General features: G+C 56.3%; 8 protein-coding genes across 8 annotated transcripts; 5 read left to right on the forward strand and 3 right to left on the reverse strand.

Moving 5' to 3' along the window:
* Window positions 1-146: 146 nt before the first annotated feature.
* Window positions 147-1463, reverse strand: PHSY_001754 (acid phosphatase; the record flags this gene model as incomplete). Its single annotated transcript, XM_012332380.1, has 1 exon — window positions 147-1463. One exon carries the CDS (start codon window positions 1461-1463, stop codon window positions 147-149), a length of 1317 nt encoding a protein of 438 aa, XP_012187770.1.
* Window positions 1464-1554: 91 nt separating this feature from the next.
* On the reverse strand, window positions 1555-2925 carry PHSY_001755 (hypothetical protein; the record flags this gene model as incomplete). Its single annotated transcript, XM_012332381.1, has 2 exons — window positions 1555-1846; window positions 2921-2925. 2 exons carry the CDS (start codon window positions 2923-2925, stop codon window positions 1555-1557), a joined length of 297 nt encoding a protein of 98 aa, XP_012187771.1.
* Window positions 2926-3393: 468 nt separating this feature from the next.
* PHSY_001756 (pyruvate decarboxylase) lies at window positions 3394-4002 on the forward strand (the record flags this gene model as incomplete). The annotated part of the gene is made up of 3 exons (XM_012332382.1): window positions 3394-3683; window positions 3766-3844; window positions 3946-4002. 3 exons carry the CDS (start codon window positions 3394-3396, stop codon window positions 4000-4002), a joined length of 426 nt encoding a protein of 141 aa, XP_012187772.1.
* A 513-nt stretch (window positions 4003-4515) lies between these two features.
* On the reverse strand, window positions 4516-6663 carry PHSY_001757 (hypothetical protein; the record flags this gene model as incomplete). The annotated part of the gene is made up of 1 exon (XM_012332383.1): window positions 4516-6663. One exon carries the CDS (start codon window positions 6661-6663, stop codon window positions 4516-4518), a length of 2148 nt encoding a protein of 715 aa, XP_012187773.1.
* Window positions 6664-9972: 3309 nt separating this feature from the next.
* PHSY_001758 (hypothetical protein) lies at window positions 9973-10392 on the forward strand (the record flags this gene model as incomplete). The annotated part of the gene is made up of 1 exon (XM_012332384.1): window positions 9973-10392. The coding sequence occupies one exon, from the start codon at window positions 9973-9975 to the stop codon at window positions 10390-10392; it is 420 nt and encodes a 139-aa protein (XP_012187774.1).
* A 974-nt stretch (window positions 10393-11366) lies between these two features.
* On the forward strand, window positions 11367-12032 carry PHSY_001759 (hypothetical protein; the record flags this gene model as incomplete). Its single annotated transcript, XM_012332385.1, has 1 exon — window positions 11367-12032. The coding sequence occupies one exon, from the start codon at window positions 11367-11369 to the stop codon at window positions 12030-12032; it is 666 nt and encodes a 221-aa protein (XP_012187775.1).
* A 109-nt stretch (window positions 12033-12141) lies between these two features.
* On the forward strand, window positions 12142-15222 carry PHSY_001760 (cytochrome P450 monooxygenase; the record flags this gene model as incomplete). The annotated part of the gene is made up of 1 exon (XM_012332386.1): window positions 12142-15222. One exon carries the CDS (start codon window positions 12142-12144, stop codon window positions 15220-15222), a length of 3081 nt encoding a protein of 1026 aa, XP_012187776.1.
* Window positions 15223-16344: 1122 nt separating this feature from the next.
* PHSY_001761 (hypothetical protein) lies at window positions 16345-18654 on the forward strand (the record flags this gene model as incomplete). Its single annotated transcript, XM_012332387.1, has 1 exon — window positions 16345-18654. The coding sequence occupies one exon, from the start codon at window positions 16345-16347 to the stop codon at window positions 18652-18654; it is 2310 nt and encodes a 769-aa protein (XP_012187777.1).
* Window positions 18655-18767: the final 113 nt, after the last annotated feature.

The raw sequence follows: 18767 nt of genomic DNA on the forward strand, positions 1-18767 counted from the left end.
ATGAAGCAGCAGCTACAATCGCTCCCCAATTCTTTTAACAACACTTGAAGAACAAGAGCAATGACACGAGCTGAATTATAAAAAATTTCGATGATGGGACACGACGTTACGATTTATCGCGAATCTATTGAGTGAGACTCTTTGATCTAAGCAGTGCTGTTCGAGCTGTTCGAGTTGCCATTAAGGCTCTGGATGCTCGACGTCAGCGCAGCGATGGTATTCTGAGTCCTGAAAGTGGGAGCATCATAGTCCACCGAGTAGATCGAAGCCGAGGCCTGGCACTTTCCGTTCGAGATCACTTCCGTCTCACCGGGCAACGAGCAGTTACCGGCATTGCAGACATTGATACCATCACTGCCGAAAAAGGCGTAAGTCGGAAGACCAGTAGTGGCGTTGACAACGAGCCGAACGGCGAGACCTTTACCGGTCATGCGGGTGTGAGTCCAGGTCAAGTTGGTGCAGCTACCGGTTGGTGCGATCTTGGGGTAGTTGACAGTGAGCCCGATCCCGAGAGGCATGATGCGAGCGGAAGAGTTGGACGACTTGGCGTTGTCCGAGAGGGCGGTGACAAAGTTGGACGAGTAGGTGGCGAGCTTGACGGATTCGTCAGCGGGATCGGAGAGGTTCAGGGCGGTGTATTGTCGGACGTTGGTGGAGGCACTGAATGCGATTGAGGGCACATTGCGCCCCACAGCAAAGTACGAGGCTCCTAGCGTGCCACTTCCCGTGTAAAATGCAATGCCAAGATTAGTGCCTTCGTTGGGACCGCTGAGGACGAGGTCGACGCCTGCGGTGGAATCGTTCTTTCTGGTAGCGTTGAAGAAGTATTGAGCATCGTGATCGAGTGCCCAGCCAGAGCAAGCGGCGGGGGTAGCGTCAAGGTATCGCAGACCGGGATCGGTCACGTTGAGTCCTGCGTAGGGCGAGCCGACGGGAACAAAGCCTCCACGACCTGCCGAAGTGAGGTTGAGCTCGGTAGGCAAGACAACGGTACCGCCTTGGCCAGACTGGTTGGCAGCCGGAGCTACCATCAAGACACGGTGACCGGCTCTACGAAGAGCATAGTAGAGCGCACGAATGTTGGCCGAGGCCCAACTGTCGTCGTTGGTCAGCACAATGTTGAGCGGAACCTTTGCCTTGTGCACGTCGGCAAAGCCAGCGGCACTGACGCCATAGACGGAGGGGTCTTCGAACGACTCGGTGCTGTTGTAGGAGAGGGTGGAGTTGTAGCTGTTGATGATGGTGCCGTTGGCGACGACGGGGGTGGAGGGAGTGGCAGACGCAGCTGCAGAAGATGCTGAGGAGGCAGTGCTGGTAGCAGCAGCGGGGCAAGAACAAGCAGTCGAAATTGCGGAAGGCGAACCGACAATGCTGGACGAGACCACCTGTCGCACATCAAGAGGCGTGGAAGACACGCTGGCGGAGGACAGCAGAACGGCGGTCAAGAGTGAGAACAGCTTCATCTTGCAGGTCTATGGGTAAGGTTGATGGTGTTGGTGCAGGAGACATTTCAAACGAGGCAGCTCGATGACCTTATGTACGTATGTCGGCTAGTCATCGTAAGCAGTTACTGACGATCTGTCTACTGGACATTGTAGCTGCTGATGCGCTCTGCTGTTGATCACCCATCTCGATGTGACGTCCTGGAAACCGCAGATGATCCAAGCGTGTACTGGCCGTGATAGTCAGAAGGACTGTACCAACCGAGGATTTGGAAGAAAAGCAATGGTTGGAGACGTTCTTGACACGTTCTCGTCCTCGCATGAAGTCACACCACGTGCGAATGCCAAACAGCGGTTGAACGAGTTTCCGGATCGAAAGGAACGGCCGTTCCCGGTCGTGGCGGCTAAGGGACGAAGCAGAGGAGTAGGAATTCCATGAGGCGAGGAGCTGCCAGCCCAGTAGCGTGTCTCGGAAAGTATCGAAACGTTTGAAGTTCGCAGTAAACGACAGCCAATTAGACAGCCAGCGACCAAAAACGTTGTGCCACAGCCGAGTAGCGAGATGGCGAGTTCGGCCCCACTTCGAAATCTTCGAAGCAAGACAGAGTGTAGATAAGATGACGCGAGAAAACGAGAGCAACCGTTCAGCCACCCGCCCGCCTGCGCGCCACTCTCGGCTGTCCGAACACCTGCGGGTCGAGGCCGCGACCGTGCCTGCGGCTGAAACTCGTCCGGTTGCCCCTCATCCTTGCCTGTGGTTGTCGAGCACGGATTCGTCCAACAACCAAATCGGTGGATGAAATGCAAAGAGAACGTGCTCACCTTCTACCGAAACGTCAGAGAAGTCGTTATTCGGCAACTCGGCCGGTGATGTTCCTCTAGCGGCGTCGAGGTCGAATTTGCAGAGAGAAGCCCGCGATGAGGCCGGGTTTGGCAACTGTCACTCGGTCTTGCTCAGTCAAAACGAGTTTGGCTGTACCGTCGCGGCTCCTTGGCAACCTCGTTCCTGTCAGTGACGCGATTTCGCGGCCAAGAGGGGCACTTGACCCCATTTCTCTGTCACCGCAGTCGTGAGCGAATAATTGCCGATGTCACAAGCCAAATACGGACCGTCAAACAAAGTTGTCGTGTGAGCGTGGCACACGAACGCACGATCCGGTCAACTTTTGAGCGGACTGGCCTTTTATCAAGCCTGTGCCAAACGATGGTCGGGCTGGAAAATTTCCTCCTAATGATGATGGAGTCGACACATCCATGTTCGGCAAATTCGTTGCTGCGTGCCACCGAGTCGGTGCATTTCTACTCCTCTTCCACCGTCTCGTGACTTGAGCAAGATGAAAATGTTCAATTGGAGGTCGCCTTGCTGGACGTACCAAATTCGCCTGGTCCGAGCTCAGATGTGACTCAGCCGCTCGAGGCATGGCTACATATGGCTGTCATACATCCTTGGTCGGACGAGGCGTTGAACGGGGACTCACAGCATTGGCAGTTGTCGCCTTCAATGAGAGAGAGGGAGAAAGGCAAACGGCAAAGCCACATTCGGCACATGCTGATGCAGCTTCACAAGCAACACTCAGCATCCGCCAGCTTGCTCGATGTATCTGCCGTTGCATCAGTCAGCCTGAGGCCTGAAGCTGCTCCTCACTGATACGATGCGTCGAGAGCGATTGCTGTAGTCAAGCCCTTCTGGTCTCGGCACAAGTCGATGCGCATCCAGAGAGCATGCTTGGCAAGCGACGCTGCTCGGACGCGTAAAGACTGAGCCGATCAGTCTCGAGGTACGTGCTCTGCTGAGGGAGATGGAAGCATATAAGCAAGGAGCTTGCAGTGCAATTCGTGCTGCCTCGACCTCATCCTCAACCTCCATTTGGTGCACACCTCAAGACACCTCTAATTAAAAACCTACTCCCTGACCAAGCCAGCTCTCTCTCTCGGCGACAACATTTTCAGCATGTCCGACCCTCAAGACATCCAAGGCATCTACCGAATCTTCTACCAGGGAGGTGCTCTGGCGGGCAAGAGGACCAACTATCCTCTCACCGTCGAAGCGCCCAACAATCCAGAGTACGAAGATTGGATCGTTGAAAACCTGCACGAACATGGTCATGTGATTCGCCAGAGAACTTCGTATGAGATGGGCCTCACCCATCCGCACAACGTCTTTCCCGGCTGCCCTGTTCTGCTGAACGATAGTGTCATGCCGGTCAGGTTCGAACCTGCTGGTCAACCTAATCATTTCATGTGAGTCGCCTCGGCGTTGTGACGGAAATGCTTAGAGCCAGGAAGAGCAAGCAGAACCTGACATTCGCGAAAATGTGTTCAGCATCCATCCCGGAATTGACACGCCTGGCCACGAAGACCTAGCCATGGCGACGGCTCCAGCCGTCGACGACGCTCCCAAAGTGAGTCACTGTCTCAATATCCGGCAAGTGAAAGGTCGATGGGGTCACTTCAACAGAGTTAACGGGGTTCGCTGTTCTCTCTCCTTCGTGACGCTTTGCAGGTCTCGTGGCAGCCGAACGATCATGCCTCCGTCTGGCGTTTCGAGAAGATCGAATAGTGTCCAGCTTCAACGTATGAATGTCGCATCCGGGCTCCGCTGTTGAAACGATTCTCTGGATTGGAATGGCTTGTTATTGATCGCTATCATCCCTGATTGTCTTGTCCTGTCTCCTGTCTCTCGTCCGCATCGTCAATGCGACTAGTTACTTCGTCAACGTCTGCAATTCAATGGCAATCGATCATCATCGCGACACGCAACATCAAGCGTAGTGACCGGGATGCCAGACAGGCGCGATAATGAGATCAGTACCGAAAAAGAATAAAAACAAGCGATGCATTGCAAACGACGTCGAAGACGAAGAGTCGGGATAGCGAAACATGGAAGCGTCAAAATTCACCCTGTGTTACGCAAAAGATAGAATATTGAGATGATGCGGTGAGCATGCGTATTTTAGGACGATTTGTCCACGTCAGCGTTTATGGCGGCACTTACGAAGTAGGACTGCTTCTTAACTCGGAACTGTTTTTGCAAAGGAGGATACTGTTCCCGTGGTCAGAACAGATTGATTCGTCATTGGTATGGCCGGCGCGGAATTTCAGTCTCGATGCGCTCCGAAGAGAAAGTACTCACCTTATAGGGCGCCCCTTTGCGCATGCGGTCGCTGTCATCCTTGGGATACGCGAAGCCCTTGTCGCCCTGACCGTACGAGGGTCTTTTCGCCGCTTCCAACTTGGCAGCCGCGAGACGCTGTCGTCGACCTTCCTCGGTCTCGCCGGGAACGCGGTCAGCTACGCCATGAGGCAGACGCTCCTCGGTGGCCTTGTCGGTTGGAGCGGACTTGGCGGATCCGTTGTCGGAGGCAGGAGGATGAGCGGGACGGCCGGCGCTGTCCACCTCTACGTCCTGGAAGACCATCTGCTCTTCCTTGACGACGTGTCTGCCCGTGGGTGTGCGGAACACATGCTGGGACGCCTCGGCTTCGCGGACAGCGTTGCCGAGCTGTGCCTCGTCATGCTGCTGCTGCGCCTTCTTCTGCTCTTCAGGCGAGAGCTGCTGGTCGTAGGGCGAGACGTACTTCTCACCCCTTGCAGCAGCCTCCTTCCTAAGACGCTGCTCATCCTCGATGGAAGGTAGACCCTCGGCCTTACGTTCGCGTTGCTCCTCCTCCTTCTCGATCTTTTCGTGATGGGCAAAGTGCTCGAGGTCTTCCTTGTGGTTGTAGGCGTCGTCGGTCTGGGTCTCGGGGGTGTTGTGGTAGAGCTCCTCGTGGTGGACAAAGAACTCGGACTCCTCGTCGTAGTGGTGACCGAGGCTGCCGATGTTGAACTCTGGAAAGAGGGGCAAACCGTTGGGGCCGGCGTCGATGAACTCCTTCTTGGTGATGAGGTCGTCGCCGTTGGTATCCATGGCGATAAGGACAGCGCTGACAATCTTGTCGGCTTTCTCGTCGTGGACCTCGTGGTTTGCCGAGTGCTTCTTGGACTCGGAGTGGTGAACGCCGTAGATGGCCTCGATCTCGGAGCGGTCCAGGACACCGTTGCGGTCGAGGTCGTGGAGCGCAAAGGCGCTTCCGAGGTTGAAGGCGTTGATGTGGTGCTCGGTGCGCATGTGCCTCTGGATGTAGCTCTCGTGCTCGATATCGGTGGGCTTGAAACCGGCGATCTCTGCGGGCTCGTTGGAGACGGCGTCGTGCTCGTGAGCGGCGACACCGTTGAGCGAAAGGGAAGAGAGGAGGACCAGGCCGAGGAGGAGCCAGGAGACGCTCATTTGGGTTGCACCGGTGGAAGGCACAGGAGCCGAGGTGCCAGCGGCGCCGGTAGCACCGCCTTGCTTCCTCTTGTCCGAGATTCGTTTAGCCTCTTCGTGAACGTCGGTGACGGTCTTGGAGGTCTTGGAGTAAAAGTCGTGGATCTTTGGATGGTTGGCAAAGGCGTTGTAGTAGTCGCTAAGCTTGGTCCAGACGAGGTCAGTCTTGGACTTGACCTGGGGCTTGTCGAGAACGGCCTGCGCTCGTTGCTGGATGTTTCGAGCGAAGGACGGGTCCTGGACGGCAGTGGACGGATCGGGGACGGTGGTGGTGGTCTTGGGACCCTCGACACTAGCGTTGTCGCCGGGGACGGGCATGGCTGCTGCAACCTTTTCGGTGGCAGAAGAGAGGGCGGCAGGACCGCTGGGCGTGTGCTCGGTGCTGGAGGTGGAAGCGGTAGAAGCGGAAGGAGCAGCCTTTTCGAGCTGTTCGCCCAACGATCGGTCGAGTTGGGAGAGGTAGCGCTTGAAGTTGGTGGAGAGGCCGTGCTTGCTATCGAGCTCGATGGCGCGCTTTGTGATCTCGTCCGAGATGATGTAGCCGTGGGCGAGATACTCGGCAACGATGGCGGTCCTCGGCTTGTCCTCCTGACCAACAGGTTGTGCGTCATCGTGGTGGAGGGTAGTTGAAGCGGCACCAGCAGCAGCAGAGGCTGCAGCAGAGGCATCGGCGGCGAGCGAAACAGACAGGTGAGCGCCATCGAGCGAGCTTCCGTGGAGCATCACGGCGGTGCTGGCAGCACTAGGCTTGGCGAACGAGATGAGCGCCTTCTGATGGGTGGCACCATCGTCGGTGAGCTCGAGGTTCGTGATGGAACCACAGAAGCTGAAAAAGTCATCGATCTGCTTCTTTGCTGTTGTGCTGCTGATACCCGTCACGACGACGGCGGAAGCTGGGGCGGTGGCTGCCATGATGAGCGTTGTGATCAAGCCTGCGATGCAGTGCGAGTGGATGATGCGAGTTTTTGCAAGGAAGAGGGAGAAGAAACGAGAGACAAGGCCAGCTTGCGGCGTTTCTTAGTTTGCTAGCAGAAGAGAACAGTACGGTGAAGACGATGCGAGAGCGTGCTTAACAGTGACCTATCGGACGGACGATGTGCGATGTGGGTGTGATAAGTGAAACAGGATGATTGCGCAGTGAGCGGTGCGTGCGTACCGTTGCGTTGCGGCGACTTTTGGAGTTGGCTGAATCTTGGACTGCTGTCACACCAACGTGTTACTTTGGGCTCTGCTGTTACGCCCCTGGCGCCGAGACTCGAGCCATATCACACACAAAAGTCGAGTTTCTCGTCTCGGCACCTGACGCGTGCCGCGCTTTCCTTCTTCGTACGTATTCGTCGCTGCCCTTTCAGCATTTCTTTCTGTTGATATCCCAGGATCTGACAGTTTCCAAAACCAATAAGAGTCAGACATTTCCAGACATCCAAGCGTCGATTCAACATTGCTCTCCACGCTCTCAAAATCAACAACTCGGTCCGGAAAAACTCGAAATGGTCTGTCGCGAGGTTCGTCCCCCGGCCAACCGCGAGTGACGCAGACTTAGATTTGTGAGACTTCACTTTGGTCAGATTATCCGTCGACCCTATATGCCATCATACCGATCAACAGCGGAGATCAAGATGAACATGTGCTGCTGCTGCTGCTGCTGCTGCTGCTACTGCTGCTGCTGCTGCCGCCGCTGCTGTCGCTGCAATCGAGATGCATGAATCCGTCACATGCAATCCATAATGCTTTGACTCTAACGTCAAGGCAGCAGTGCACCGATGGAGGCATTGTGTTAGAAGCATACTTTGCACCGGTCGTGATCGCGACCGAGCATGCACGTCGAAAGCTGAGCTAGCTCCCAGACAAATTGCCCCGTTCCGGTTCTTGGAAGATAAGGAGAAGCTGCCAGCTGCTCCATGGAAACCAAATAGAAGCATCCCTGCGGGATTGTGACGCTCGACGAGCAAACAAACATGACGAACGAAGCCTCGAGATCCAGGCGCTTGTTCCTGAGCGGGGTTTGCAAGGCCCCTCAATGTGTGCCATCCCCGTCGCGTCGCTATAGCACAGTGCTGCAGTACGGACACATTGCATCAACGCATGACAATGCCGAATTGCAATCAATCCATCAACCGAACAAAGCGGAGTTGCTCTCTGGGGATAAACTCGACCAGCACGGATCGATCTATATTTGCGACCATTTTGACCATTTTGCGGCCTCGCTCCGAAAATGGCGAAAGCATACCTACTGTGTTCTTGTGCTCCCGCCCGAGATACCGTTGATACTTCCATATGCTTAGTCACAAGCGAGTCTGCTTGGGAGCGGCTCTTCGAAAAATGACATAGAACATGACTTGCGTGGATCTGCCGGATCGTTCTTTCGAGCAAGCGTCGCTCAAGACCAAGCTGGTTTCACACACGCATTACCGAAGCAAATCAGGAAAGGGAAGAAATCGACGTGGAAAATGACGACATGAAAATCCACCTCCTCATTTGTTCCCTCCTTCATGAATCCTGTCAGTCAATCCAACAAGGCCATCCTCGTTTCCCATGTGCGTCTACCCGAGTCTCTTTGCAAGCGAGATCTCGTTTCGGCTCACCTCCTCGGACAACGATGTGAAAGCACCTCGCGTGTCAATCCGGCTCTCTGGCACTTGCCATCGCGCTTCCGAAAACCTCGAACACGCTCTCGTACGCAGAACCAGTCAAGCGGTCTTCGCCCATGGCATTGTGCTTCTTTGCAGCGACTTGTACGTGCTCCTGGTGCCAAACACGGCTCTTGCTTGGCACCAACAACGCGGACAGGCGATGTTTGAGGCTCTCTTTGGCCTCCACCGACGCGGTAGCAGCCGTGTCTCTGCCTGCTTTTGCTTGCAAACTTCCTCGAAGCTCACCCGCTCTCGACCGCTAGATGGGATGCTCGACTGTGCTGACCGAGTTCGCCGTGATCGGTCTTGACGTTTGCTTTTCGCTTTTATCCGAGGCGATACTTTGTGGAGTGCAAAACTCGCTGTGCTCTGTTGCCCATGCAAATTACCGCCAATGGCGCTCACTCGTAGCCTTTGCTGCTCCCACACCAGCCTTTGGCTTCACCGACTCCCTTGAACATCGCTGCGCGATGAAGTGAGGCATGCACGCTCAACTGCTTCCTAATGCAGGCTCAAAGCGCTCCCTTTGCGGACTCTGAAATAGAGACTTGAGAACTCTGTGGAGCATCCCGCGGAGCTTGAAGTTGCAACGCGCACTCCCAGCTCAGCCGGGAGCCTGATCACGAGCTTGAGTCGAGTCAGCAGCCTCTTATCCTGGCTCTGACGACCTGCTCGGATTGGACTTTTGCAGCATGTAACTATTATGCTTGGGTCAAAAGCTTTTTGTGGCTCTGCCGCTCCATTTCCTTCACACATCCGCTGAGTTGAAACATTGCTCCTTTCACCACGTCTCACTTGAATGCTTCGAAGTCTGCCCCTTGGCGAAATGCTGCTTCGGGCTATGAGTCCTCCTTTCGTTGGCACTCATGCACTCTATCGAACGCGACAGCAGACGCAGCTTACATGTGTCTGCTCTGCGAGCATCTGCCTCATTCCACAGCGGATTTTATCCGTGACTCATGCAGCAAACGGAACCATACGGACATAGCCACAAGCCGCGCTGCCAAGAAATGAGGAAGCTTCAACAGGTTGGCGCACTTTGTATGTGTCTCGTGGAATATTTGTTGCGATCCACAAGCTACGAGCCAAGACCATCGCGCACCGCTGGAAGCGCTTCATGCCTCCAGCTTCGACTTCAAGACGTGTATGTGTGCGCCTTTGCCGGCCTTCAACATTCCTTCGCGGGATAGCTTCGCAGCGAGGAGACTGCAGGGGGAGTGCGTTATTTTGCCGCTGCCAAGACTATCAACGTGTACACTCTTGGAGCGGAGCCCACGTACCCTGTTGGCATACGTGCAGAGCAGGGCCGGGAATACATGGCCCCAAAGAAGATGATACTGTATCTTTTTACTGAGGAAAAAAAAAAGAATTAAAATTATACCCACCAGTACTGAGAAGTAGTAAAGCAGACCAATCAGGCTCCGCTTCCATGAGCGAATCCACCGATTGAGTACGAGTCACATCGCCTTGCAGAGCTAAGTCGACTGGTGGATATGCTGTTGGCGCCCCAGAGCGTCATTCGACCTCGGCTGGCGAATTTTGGTGCCGAGGCTCAAATGCATCTTTTAGCGGCTGCCACCTCCCACGTATGGATCTGATCTTCGCTCTTGCCATCCACACAGATCTTCAGCGACAGAACGAACAGCGTCACCCCGAAATACGCGGCGCACAGCCCTTCGACGAGCAGTGCCCCTGTGCTCTAGAAGCGTCCCGTCGGACCGGAGGCGAGATTTCATGCTCGTGTTCTCCGTCTCGCTTTCTGACATCCGCTATCGGCCCCGTTAGCGAGGGTGTCTTTGGCGAGCTGGGTACGCGCAGCAATCAGGTCAATATCGGCCTTGTGCCTCGCCTTCTTTCTGGTCTCCGATCAAGACTCCGCTCCAACGCCTCACTGGTGCTTTGTGCTGGAGATCAGCGCTACTGTACGCTTCTCGGCTGCACGACATTCCGCATTGGCTGTGTTCTTTCCGGTTGCTCTCATTGCTCTCCGGAAATCTGGCATCCTTGATTCTAGATTCCGACGCACTTTATCCTCAGGTGCAAGCTTGGCTATTGCATTACACTCCGACGTTTTGAAACTGTGCCTTGTCTGGTACATCTCTACTGTGCCACGCTTTTCTCGTCTGACGTTGGCGGCATCCCTGTCTCGCTCCCTACTGTGCTTGTCCCACTGCCTCGTCACGCATCAGATGTCTACGCCGCCGCGTGGCCTGCATATGTCCATGATGCATTGTCAGGCCCTGTCACGCTGTCACATTGCCCCAAGGGGTGCCGAAACGCGACTGCGTCATCCCCCCGAGGGCATCGCTTGGCCGCTGCTCCGGTTGCGCTCCTTTGCCCACGACGATTGGAGTGTCCTTTGATGATGATTACCGAGGACATCAGGCCAGACAGACAGATGAAGCGGCGTCGGTCGATGTGCAGGCCTTGTTTGTCTGATCGGGGCTTGATGCTGCGGAAAAACCTTGTTCATCAGGATCGACGTTGCCTGTCATTCAGCCGCCACCGTCGCTGAAGGCTGTCGTTGCATCTTCTCCCACCAGCTGGTTCCTCACATCCCTTGTCCCGTGGATTGGTCGACTTTTCGACGTCCGCTCCCGTCAAAGCTCACGTTGCAGTTTTATCCTAAAGCCACATCTGCGCCCCTTCCTTCTCTCTCCCTGTCTCGGTGACTTCGCAACCGCGACCTCTTCAGTGCTCCAACATTCGTTGACGTACCACGACTAGATATTGCGTTCGTCACCCGCCATTTCTATTTTGCCGACCTTTTGGTTCCACGATCTAGGGTTGTTCCGACATCATCTCTTTCCCATCGAAGCTCGGCGTTGCCTGGTCAGAAAGAATCAGCAGCTTTCCGTCTTTTCGGTCCTGCCCGTGTCAACCCTGCGTCCTTTCAACCAGCCGCACATCGCGACATTCCTGCAGTTCATCGCACTCTTGTCTCGCATGTCAGTCATCCTGCCGTGATGCTGTCCCACGCCGATGCTATTTAGTCGCTTCTGCTGCTACGTCCTTTCGCCTCATCTTTCCCCCTCCCTTGTACCCCTCTCCTTCCATTACGGCTCAAAGTCTAACCTTCGTCTCATCGGGCGTCGTTTCGACTTATACGTCAAGACAGTCCGCACTCAAAGCATCATTCGCCCACAGCGCCTTCTCGCCGCCAATATCGTCATTCAGCGACAACGACAGCCCATCGACTACACATCTCTTGATTCTTTCAGCACCTCTCATCGCTCCGACCCACTGCCCTGCTTCTACCGCGATCGACCTGTTCTGACTGATTCGTACAGCTCCTTTCAATCGCCTCTTCCGACACATGGTCAACTTGCCTCGAAGGATTTCATTGCGTCAGCCCAGCAGCAAACTTTGACGGCCGGTGGGAGGAAAGATCCGACCAAAGCCAGACGACCGACATCTAGGCGGAGCGCTATTGTCAGCACTCATCGGGCAGCGCGCTTCAAAAGAAGCAAAGGCGTTTGCTCATTTGAACGCACTAGCTTGACCCTCTGCCTGCATCACAGTGTGAATGCTGCCGAGATTGCTGTCGCCTTACTCTCGAGGTTGCTCATCGGTGAGCCGTGTTCCGATCTCACACTTCTTTCCTTTGCAAGATCTGACTTGCCATCTACCGCAACACCCTGCAATTGACAGCTCATAAGTCCGTCCGTTCGAGCCCAAGGGGCGGAGGTACCTTGGACCTGCTTCCTTCCTTGGGGCTGCCGAACCAGCCAGTACGCGGCAGAACCCTACTATCACCATGTCTGGAGATGCCCGCGACTACCGCGCATCTCCGACTTCCAAGGAGTACAGTCTCGAGGCGGATGTTGCGCCAGCCAAAGGGTCGTCCAGGTCGCCGGCCGACAGCGTCGCTGATGTCTCGCCGGTACATCGCATCTATTATCCTTGCTTTGGCAAGATAGATATCAAGACATACATAGATGCGCGCTTGTACGGCTTCAGCTTCCAACGCATGCACGACGAATGGGTAGTGATGGGTAAGCCGCAGATCGATACAAGCCATTGGCCCCGCATGCCTGGACATAGAGGCATCCCGACATCGCCTGCAGACTTCCTGCGGGTGGCCGAATACTACGACACGAAATTGTACGAACAGGTTCTGCTTGAAGCGCAGGGAATCCCGGCCGACCCCAACCGACCTCTGGACGACTTTTTCGGATCGATGGTCACGACTGCGGCCATCGCCAAAGCCGACTTTGGCGTCTACCGCTTCACTCAAGATCAGCCATCCGCGAGTGAGGCGGCAGCGCAGCATATGTGGTACCAGACTTTCAACATGTTGCTGCAAGCGTCGATTCGGTACTTCCTCAGCGAAAGGTCCGTATGCGATCGTCTCGGAGCACACAAATGCGTCCTCCCGCTCCTCTTCGGACAGGCGCACTCAATGACGGCGCCGAGCCTTCTGGAAAACCTCACCTTCCAAATGCAGATCCTCAGGAACGTTTTCCCCAACTTTGGCGAACATTTCGGCCGGTGTGCCGCGGCCAGACCACCACAGCAGCCGCTGTCGCCAAGCCTGGTCGTGACGAGTCCGCACGAACCAAACTCAGCAGCTCCCGCAAGCCATTTCGGCATGCATCAAGATCTCTCATCAAGCGAAGGCAAGACCTTGTCCGGCTCCAAGCAGCGCTCCTCGTTCAGCGCTGCAACGGATGGCGATGCTTCACATCAGCTGCTAGCGCAACTGAGCCAGCCGTTGACGTCGATCTTCATCCCTGCTGAGATGAAAGGGCGAAGAGATCTGTTTGCCGCCGCTGTGCATCCCTCGATCCGCTGCGATATTGCGCTGGATCAAGTGGTGAACTTTATCGATTCGCGGATCGTGACGTCGACCTCGACGTCGGCCTCTTCAGCTTCTACGCCAGCATCTATAAGGACGACGACGCCAATCCATGGCGCACCAGGGACCAGCGCGATCTCTTCTGGATCATCTCTGCCGTCTTCGGACGCGGGGTGGCAGAGGCGCGGGCACAGACGAGTCGAGGAGGATATGGGACCTGACATCGAGTCGGCGAATTTGACGTTGCAGCCTCCTCCGCAGACGCACGCTGTGTGGTCGCAAAGAGCTCCAGATCGATCTCCATCCGAAGAGAGCAGCATGATGACGCCAGAGGAAGCTATATCTCTTCAGCTTGAGAGGTCACAAGGCGGCCTGGCGCATCCCTACTTCAGCTCGCTTCCAACGACACCAACCGAGATGTATGCATCCGACACGCTCTCGGCAGCCTCACAAGAAGGAAATCAGCCACACTCGAATCGCAGAATGTATGCCTCGGGAGCGGCCGCTCTCTCAATGACGTCGACCTCGGATGGGGACTCGCGCAAGCGCACCCGTGCGGAACAGAATCGTGAAAAGATGAAAGCATATCACAGGAGAGTTATGCAGCAGCGAGAAGCTCTCACCCGTGTGCTAGCGGATATGACGGCCAACGTCGGATTTTTACCCGCTGATGCGGCACAATTGAATCCGAACGCCTCCACAGGTCTAGCGGACGGTGATGGTCGGGAGGGAGCCGCGGGTACAGAGACGTCGGGATCGATCGGTCGCGCGCCACAAGAGTCGAGCTGGTCGGTATCGTTGCGCAACAAGCAGAAGCAAGAATCGAAAGCGAGGCTGCGAAAACGTGAGATCGAGCAGGTGCACGAGCTGGGACTGTACGCCAGCTACGCGTGTGCCACGCTCTCGCGCTCGCATTCGTCTGATGCGGAGACGACGCCGTGGATGGGCCAAGGGAATGCCGGTGATGCGGCGGCGAGGCGAACCGAAGGCGAGCGGAGCAGCTCTGCAATGCCATGGCGCCAGCTCGGGGAACAGCAAGTGTCAGACGCGGACCTGTACATGTCGAATGCCATCGTGCGCACGTTCTTGCGGCATCGCTCGGACTGGATTGCGCTCATCTCTGCGGAGCAAAGGCTGGCGAGCGAAGTTTCAAAATTGTTCCCGAGCACGGACGATGCGGGCGCGTCAGGAGGTGGCATGAGCGCGGGAGGCGACGAAGCTGTGTCTACTCGGTCTCACATCAAAGTGCTGATCGACCGAGTTCAAATGGAGGAAAGAGCAGGTAGACTGATGATGGCAGGGCCAGACTCGACTGCGATGGGTAGGGCAACTTCTGCAAACGATCCAAGCCGCTCGCCAGGCGGGACAAGCCCATCAAGTCCGTTCATGGCTGCCGATGCTGCGAATGCCGCGCGAATTGCAGCGACAGGACCAGGAACATATGGTCAGCATGGATACATGCAAGCTGGAGCGGTTCTACTGTCGCCAAGCTCTTCCGAGTACGGAGGGATGGTGTCGCCTTCTGGCGTGATCCGACCTGCAGGTGTGGACGAAGGCGGAGATTACTTCAGCCAAGATCGGAGGCGCCCTCACGAGTCAGCCATAGCGACGCCCAGCGTGCTGCGGTCGAGCAGCGGATACAGATACAACACGAGCCACGGTCAAGAGGCACGGATGGCAGCTCAAGGCGCAGCAGGACAGCTGACGTCGCCGCTGGAGCATCCACAGGTACGTGTGTCGACGCACTTTGACGAGCGGAGCCATGGAGCGATGACAGTGCCGGGCACATCTGGATCTCGAGTTGCGCACGGCGCGAGCCTGTACCACTCGCAGCCTCTGCATGCACCTCCTCTCGGGTATGCGAGCTCGTTGCCCTCGCAGAGTGGTGGACATTTGGACGCACACCCAGCTGAAGGATCACCGACACCTGGCGGGTCGCCGTCCGTGTTGCATCAAGGGTACCGTCCGCATCAGCCGGGTTCACCTCAGTATCCACCGAACTATCCGTATAGTCAGCAAGGTCCGTATGGTGGCGCGTGATGCGTTGCCAACACACGAGACCATGCCAGCCAGCTGCGTGGAGGAGCACACAAACAAAAATACACACACAAAAGCCGCAAATTGCAGCACTCAGATCACCTGCCGGGTTGCGGCTTGCATTCTGATCTTTCGAAACAAATGTATACTATCATATTAATACAAGCGAATAGTCACCCTCTTGATGGAGTCACTCGATGAATACGCATTGCACGTGAATGTGGTTGGGCTCGGTACGACAGCTCACGATGAAAGACGTAGATTGAGAAAAGCCATGGACACGGCGCAATGTGGGGGGAGACAGTCGAGTCAGGGTAGACCAGCTAAAACGAAGACGTTGCTACGCTGGTAGCGACATGTCACGTTGTGCAACCCTTTGACAGCGGACATGCCATTTGCGGTACGCGCGAGGGTCAGGATCACATGTCGAGCTGCCGAAAGTGCGGATCAGCATTCGTCCGAAGAGATCCGAACCATCTCGATGGGGTTGACAGCTTGACTCGATGACATCTTGAGCGCGCCTGATTGGCTGGCTGGCTGTTTGAATGGGGAATTTTGGCAGCGCGGTGACTTTTTTCTTAGCTCTGCGTCGCCGTGACTCGAAAAGCCCGCATCAATAAAATTGTTAGAGCGTCGGATCCATCATCTACCTTTCAAGCATACGCAACCGCCTCAGAGCCTCTGAACTGTCACTATCGCTGACGAGTCAGTCCGGATTGTGGAGCCGGAACGGGTGGTGGGAGACGAGGCTGTATCCGGCTTGCTTGCCAGAGCACGGTAAGCTGGCTGTGACTGGTGCAACAAGTGGGTTCAAGTGGTGGATCAAGGTGGGGCTGCGTATTTTCGTCGTTGCCGCATTTCACGCATTTCCGCTTGAGTCCTAATTCCAGAAGAATTGCTTCCACAGTTGACGAACGGCGCAATACCAGTGTGCTTGGATCCCATGCGGCTGCGGGTGTTTGCTTCCAAGTCACACAAACTGGTGGCTGTGGTCTCTGTTGCACCAGAATGACAGAGCCGTGCGTTGAGAGACACTCACAAACCTCAAATACCATCTCGGCTCCATCTCTAGCTCCAACTCCCATCACCCTTCACCTTTCCCCCGACTTGTGTCCTCCCGCAAAGATGGCACCAAAAACGCTCTACGAAAAGATCTTCGATTCGCACCTCGTCCACGAGGAGGCTGACGGTACCTGCCTCATCTACATCGACCGTCACCTCGTCCACGAGGTCACCTCGCCACAGGCGTTCGAGGGACTTCGCAATGCCAACCGCAAAGTTCGCAGGACCGACTGCACCCTCGCCACCGTCGATCACAACATCCCCACAGCCTCGCGAAAAGCCTACCGCGACACCAAGTCGTTTGTCGAGCAGGCCGATTCCAGAACCCAATGTCTGACGCTCGAGGAAAACGTCAAGGCGTTCGGTCTCACCTTCTTTGGTCTTTCGGACAACCGTCAAGGCATCGTGCACATCATCGGTCCCGAGCAAGGCTTCACCCTTCCTGGCGCCACCATCGTTTGCGGTGACTCGCACACTTCCACACACGGTGCCTTTGGTGCTCTCGCATTCGGTATCGGCACTTCCGAGGTCGAGCACGTGCTTGCCACTCAGACGCTCCTCCAGAAGCGTGCCAAGAACATGCTCATCCAGGTCGACGGCGAGCTTTCCGAGGGTGTCACTTCGAAAGATATCATCCTCCACATCATCGGTCTCATCGGTACCGCAGGTGGTACTGGCCACGTCATCGAGTACGCCGGATCCACCATCCGATCGCTCTCCATGGAGGCTCGCATGTCGATCTGCAACATGTCGATCGAGGCCGGTGCACGTGCCGGTCTCATCGCTCCCGACGAGATCACCTACGAATACATCAAGGGCCGCCCTCTCGCACCCAAGCAGGGTGAAGCCTGGGACCAGGCCGTCTCCTACTGGAAGTCCCTTCCTAGCGACGAAGGTGCCAAGTACGACACCGTTATCAAGATTGCCGCCAAGGACATCCCTCCCACCGTCACCTGGGGTACCTCTCCTCAGGACGTCGTCGCCATCACCGGCACCGTCCCCGACCCCAAGAAGGCGTCCAACGATGCCGAAGCCAAAGCTTGGACCCGCGCCCTCGAGTACATGGGCCTTGAAGCAGGCACGCCCATGGAAAAGATCAAGATCGACAAAGTCTTCATCGGATCCTGCACCAACGCCCGTATCGAGGACCTCCGCGCAGCCGCCCGCGTCCTGCACGGACGCAAAGTTGCCGAGGGTCTCTACTGCATGCTCGTCCCCGGTTCCGGCCTGGTCAAGAAGCAAGCCGAAGCCGAGGGTCTCGACAAGATCTTCCAGGCGGCTGGATTCGATTGGCGCGAGGCCGGTTGTTCCATGTGTCTGGGTATGAACCCGGATCAGCTGGCACCTGGCGAGAGATGCGCTTCCACCTCGAACCGCAACTTTGAAGGCAGGCAGGGCGCCGGTGGACGAACCCACCTCATGTCGCCCGCCATGGCAGCCGCTTGTGCTGTCACCGGATACCTCACCGATGTCAGGAAGGTCGTCGGCGATTCGTCGGCCAAGGTCGGAAACGAAGCTGGAAAACCCGCGTTCGAGATCCAGGTGTCCGATGCCAAGTCCTACCTGATCGACGCCACCCCCGCACCCGCTCCCACCAACATCCCAGCAGCCTCCACCGATGAGGACGCCATCCGCGATGTCCCGCCCTCCCAGATCTCCACCGCTGGAGCTGGCATGGAAAAGTTCACCAAACTCACCGGAATCGCCGCCCCGCTCGAACGATCTAACGTCGACACCGACCTCATCATCCCCAAGCAGTTCCTCAAGACCATCAAACGCACTGGTCTCGGGTCCGCGCTCTTCTGGCCCATCCGCTACGACGCCAAGACGGGCGAGCCCGATCCGTCCTTCGTGCTCAACCAGTCGCCATACGATCAGTCCAAGATCCTGGTGGTCACCGGTCCCAACTTTGGCTGCGGAAGTTCGCGCGAGCACGCCGCCTGGTCGCTGCTCGACTTTGGCATCCGCGCCGTGATCGCAGAGAGCTTCGGTGATATCTTCCGCAACAACCTGACCAAGAACGGCCAGCTTCCGGTCACGCTCACCAAACCCCAGATCGAGAGGCTCACCGTGGACGCCAAGGCCGGCAAGGAGATCACGGTGGATCTCGAGAACCAGGTGGTGGTCACCGCCGATGGTGCCGAGAAGTTCAGCTTCGAAACCCCCGAGTTCACGCGCCACTGCCTGATCAACGGTCTCGACGATATCGCGCTCACGCTGCAGAAGGACGAGGCGATCGGAAGGTTCGAGGGTAAGAGGAGCACCGAGACGCCTTGGCTGGATGGATTTGGGTATGCGGGCAAGGGTGTCGGAGGCAAGATCGTCGATGCTGCCAAGGGGATGGTCAACAAGGTGGCGGGTACAGAGTGGTGATTGCCCGACCCCCAGCGCAAAAGAAGTTTTTTTCGCATGTTGCGTGAATGATACTTGTCTGTTGGGCTCGATGATGTAAGAGAATTCTGTCTCGACTTTGCAGGACTGGCAGT

The sequence above is a fragment of the Pseudozyma hubeiensis genome, assembly GCF_000403515.1.
Source record: "Pseudozyma hubeiensis SY62 DNA, scaffold: PHS20, whole genome shotgun sequence".
Taxonomy (NCBI): Eukaryota; Fungi; Basidiomycota; class Ustilaginomycetes; order Ustilaginales; family Ustilaginaceae; genus Pseudozyma; species Pseudozyma hubeiensis.